A 4,046-nucleotide genomic window follows, 5' to 3' on the forward strand; every position below is an offset into this window, starting at 1 on the left:
TAGGTTCTACCTAGATATGGAATATCTCCATTCCATTCCCCCTTAATCACAGCAGTGATTACACATAAACAATAAACAATTACAGATAGAAGACACACTTCAAAACACACCTTGATCTGCTTAAAAGCTTCAATCAAGAGACACACACTCGTGCTTAAAAGCTTAGAGTGACACAACAAAAACACAAACTAATTCCAACGCAATCATCAAAGATAAAAGCGTGGATCACAAGTAACAAACACAGAACAACAGTTCTTCACAATACACAGTCACGGATAAACTACTCAACAACAATTATCAACATGATAATTGTTTGGATCACATGAAACACACACGGTGGAAACACGGAGAGTTTAATAATCTTTTATGCTCAAAAACTCTACCTCTGAAAGTAGGATTTGCAGTCGATATATAGTCAGCTGGCTGAAGGACTTGGGCCATGGGCCTTTCATACATAAATTAGGGTTACCCATGTAAACCTAATTTCCACATCATCAGGATGATCACATACGTTGTGATTCAATTGATTTTAGCACAAAACAAACATCGCACAATATATAGTTTCCTAAAGAGACCTGAGATAAAAAAGGAAACCTTACAACTAAAAGATGACAACTACTTCTGTCAGATTATAATGTCAAGACACCAAGCATGACATCCATTGAAAAGTTTTACCGGTTCAAACATACGATCTTGCATAATTCCACATACACACACCAGGAATGTTTTATCACAAAATACATCCAATTTAAAACACCTTCAATCTCCCCCTTTGGCAAATTTTTGGTTAGAACATTTTGTTACCACGATATCAGAGATTCTTTGCAGCAGAGAACAAACACACAAATATAGAAGATTGTATAATTAAAAGCAGCTTACCGGCACATACCAGTTACCTAAAGATTTATCCCGAATACACAAATTAGATGTCCAAAACAAAACACAAAACACAGTACCATCATTACAGCACCAACCATATCCAACCATATCATTACTCCCCCTTTTTACCAAAAATGTTACCAAAGTATCCTCAGAATAAAAACGCTAGGGAGGATCACCATACACACTTGCTTTAGTCTTCAGACTCAAAGCTACTGAATTCTACACTGTTATCAGTGCAATCTTTAGGATTGGCTTCTTTCTCAATCTCACTGTCTGATCCACCATCATCTTCACCCTGTTCCTCCACATCAGTATCTGCAGATTTAGAACTTTCACTCGTTTCAAGAGAGCTGATCAATCTTTCAAGAGCCAATTTTCTGGACTCCAGCTCCTTACAGTTCTCTCAGAGCATAGCAATCATGGCAGTTTTACTCATAATTGTGTTCTCATTTGATGGTCCAGCCGAAGTTGTGTTAACATCATGAACATGAGTTCTTTGGAAGAGCTTATGATGAAAGATTAAAGGGCTTGCTCTTTTGCACACAGAATCTTTGTCAGTCAAAATATTGGGAAATTGTTTTAAGATGATTCCACAAATGAGGGAAGGGAAGGCAATGGGACCTTTGACACTATAGCTACCAGCATGCTTTAACGTTTGCTTAAAAATATAAGTTCCATAATCAACTTTGGACTTAGTACCAATAGCAAAGATGAATTTACCTAGGAGAGCAGAAACTGTAGACTTGTGTTGAGTTGGCACCCAGTTGGCAGTTCCAATCCTGTGAAGTACAACATACTTCACACTTAGTTTGCTCACAGTCAGCTTCCCTTTGACAGGCCATGTCTTCACTTGACCAACAGTAATCTCTTTGCACATTTGATTATCAGACACTTCCAGCTCTAGCTGAGCTTCATTTGACCTTTCCAGAAAGTTGTTGATCACAGTGGGCGAGAAGTTAATACATTTTCCTCTAACAAATACTTTTAAATACTCCTCAGTTTCCTTAATGCCACAGTCTTCGTGAAGATTCACAAGGAACTCCTTCACCAGGACTTCATAACACTTAGAGAGTTGAGTCACAGTCTTCATTAGTCTAGCCTCATGAATAAGATTCATAATCTCATCATACTCAAGAGCATTCTGAGCAAGTTCTCTCTCTAAGGCCAGTCTTTTCTGATAAACAAATTTCCATCTGAGTACACTGGAGGGATAATGAAAAGAAATGTTATCAATAGGTACTTCAGGAACACTAGCAACCAGCTTGCTAGTAGAGACCTTCTTCTTGGGATGAATGTCATTGACATCCGCAGCAACATCATAATCTCACTCATTCTCAGAACTTCTTATGGCCTTTCTCTTCTTAGGCACCACTTTGCTCCAAGCCTTCTTTGGTCTAACAGAAACGGACTTAGCCACTGTCTTCTTTTTTTGAGAGACCTCATCTACAACTTGCTTTCCTTTCCTCCTCATTAGCCTTCTGGCTATGCTCGGATTGATGGAAGCAACCAGGTCATCATTAGAGAGATCATCAAGGTTGATTACTTTGTCAGTCTGAGTTTTCTCTGGTTCTTTTTCTTTTGTTTGGCCCTTCTTAGTGTGATTTATACACGTGTTAGTAGAAACATTGCTGGGGATCTCTTCATTGTGTTCAGCACCACCAGGAATTTCAATGTGATCAATACTAACATCATTTATTTTCTTGCCACTCACATGCACATTCTCATTCATTTCATCTTTTGTTGGGACATAGGTGCCAGCGGTGTCACTAACATCCCCAATGATATTTGACTTAGGAAGCACAGGATTCTCAGAACCAGGGATCTTGGATGAAACATTGTCCTCATTTAGGATTTGGGTAACAATTTTGACAATAGTGATGTGATTAGACCTTGAGCCTTCTTTAGTTGGCTCTTCCCTATAGGAAGGAACAAACGATTGAGAAATCTGACCAGAGTTGGGATTCCTAGGTCTTCTTGCAGTCTCTTTGGTTCTTCGTGCATGCATTGTTCTGAGTCGTTTTGTCACGAGATCGAAAGGGGTTACCATCTATAAAGGAGTGACTTCAAGAATCTCACTAGGGTTAATGGGAGCATTGGAAGCGTCTTGTTCATGAGCAGCAGAAGTGGACATTTTTTACGAAGGCTGAGGAATAGATTGTTGAGACATTGAGGAAGATGTTGGAGACGATCTAATGTCTGGTTGTTTTTGTTGTCGGATGAGGGATGAGAGAAGTGTAAGAGACTAGCGAAGAGGGAATGAAGGAATAGAGAAAAGGGTAGTACTTGGAGGGGGGAATTTAAATTTTGACCAATCATTAAATCGGAGTTATTTTCTTTGTTCAAAAAATAGTTCCCTAGACACTGTAATTGCTATAACACTTCACAGGAGTAAATACCTAATTTTTTCTTCGAGATTTCAATTTGGAGAGTGCTTAGATTCTCAGGAAGAATGTCTCCACTTGGTAGCTTAGAAGTTTCATGCTTCATGATAAACACTTTGTTAGTTGCAAGGTTCCTGGGAGAGAGACATGTTGTGTCCATGTGCTTGGTTCTGATGAGTTGGGTGGTCTTCTTTGACACATTAGAACCCCTCTCATAGTACAATGTCATGACATTCTGAGTGACATTGTATTCAGATATCATTAGTTTTTCACATTCAATTTTTACAAAGAAGGTTTTGAGTATCTCTTCTTCGTATCCATTTCCAGCTTTTCTTTCATACCAAGTTCTAGAAGATTGATACGGTCTTCTCCTTTTTACACTATTTATTTTTCTTCCTGAAATCTTTGTATTTAAACTTGGATACTCAGTTTCATCACTTAGCTCGAGGAGATATGTTTCAGCTTTTAAGCGATTTCTCTGTTGATATATCATCCTTCTAGTAAGAGCATGAGCTTCAGGACATGTGGGCTTCAAGTGATCTGTCCTGCCACATTGATAGCATCTCTTATATGGGAAATATTTGCTCCTTTCTTGATGTTGCCTTTTATGTTGCATCCTTTGATTAGGCATCATCTGGTCCATCAAGTAAGTCTGATTTCTCACTTCTCCATCCTTGTTGTGAGATTTGTTCAACAACTTCTCTTTGAGAGCATCAATGTTTGACCGAAGGCTTATGTTTTCTTCTTGAAGGAGAGTGTAAGTACTTCTATCCCCTAACATTC

At 38.6% G+C, this 4,046-nt stretch overlaps 1 protein-coding gene across 1 annotated transcript; it reads right to left on the bottom strand.

Moving 5' to 3' along the window:
* Positions 1-1,072: 1,072 nt before the first annotated feature.
* Positions 1,073-2,929, bottom strand: LOC131593556 (uncharacterized). The gene is made up of 3 exons (XM_058866118.1): positions 2,211-2,929; positions 1,315-2,084; positions 1,073-1,197 (listed from the first exon to the last, which is right to left on the bottom strand). Exons 1-3 carry the CDS (start codon positions 2,927-2,929, stop codon positions 1,073-1,075), a joined length of 1,614 nt encoding a protein of 537 aa, XP_058722101.1.
* Positions 2,930-4,046: the final 1,117 nt, after the last annotated feature.

The sequence above is a fragment of the Vicia villosa genome, linkage group LG1 (genome assembly GCF_029867415.1).
Source record: "Vicia villosa cultivar HV-30 ecotype Madison, WI linkage group LG1, Vvil1.0, whole genome shotgun sequence".
NCBI lineage: Eukaryota > Viridiplantae > Streptophyta > Magnoliopsida > Fabales > Fabaceae > Vicia > Vicia villosa.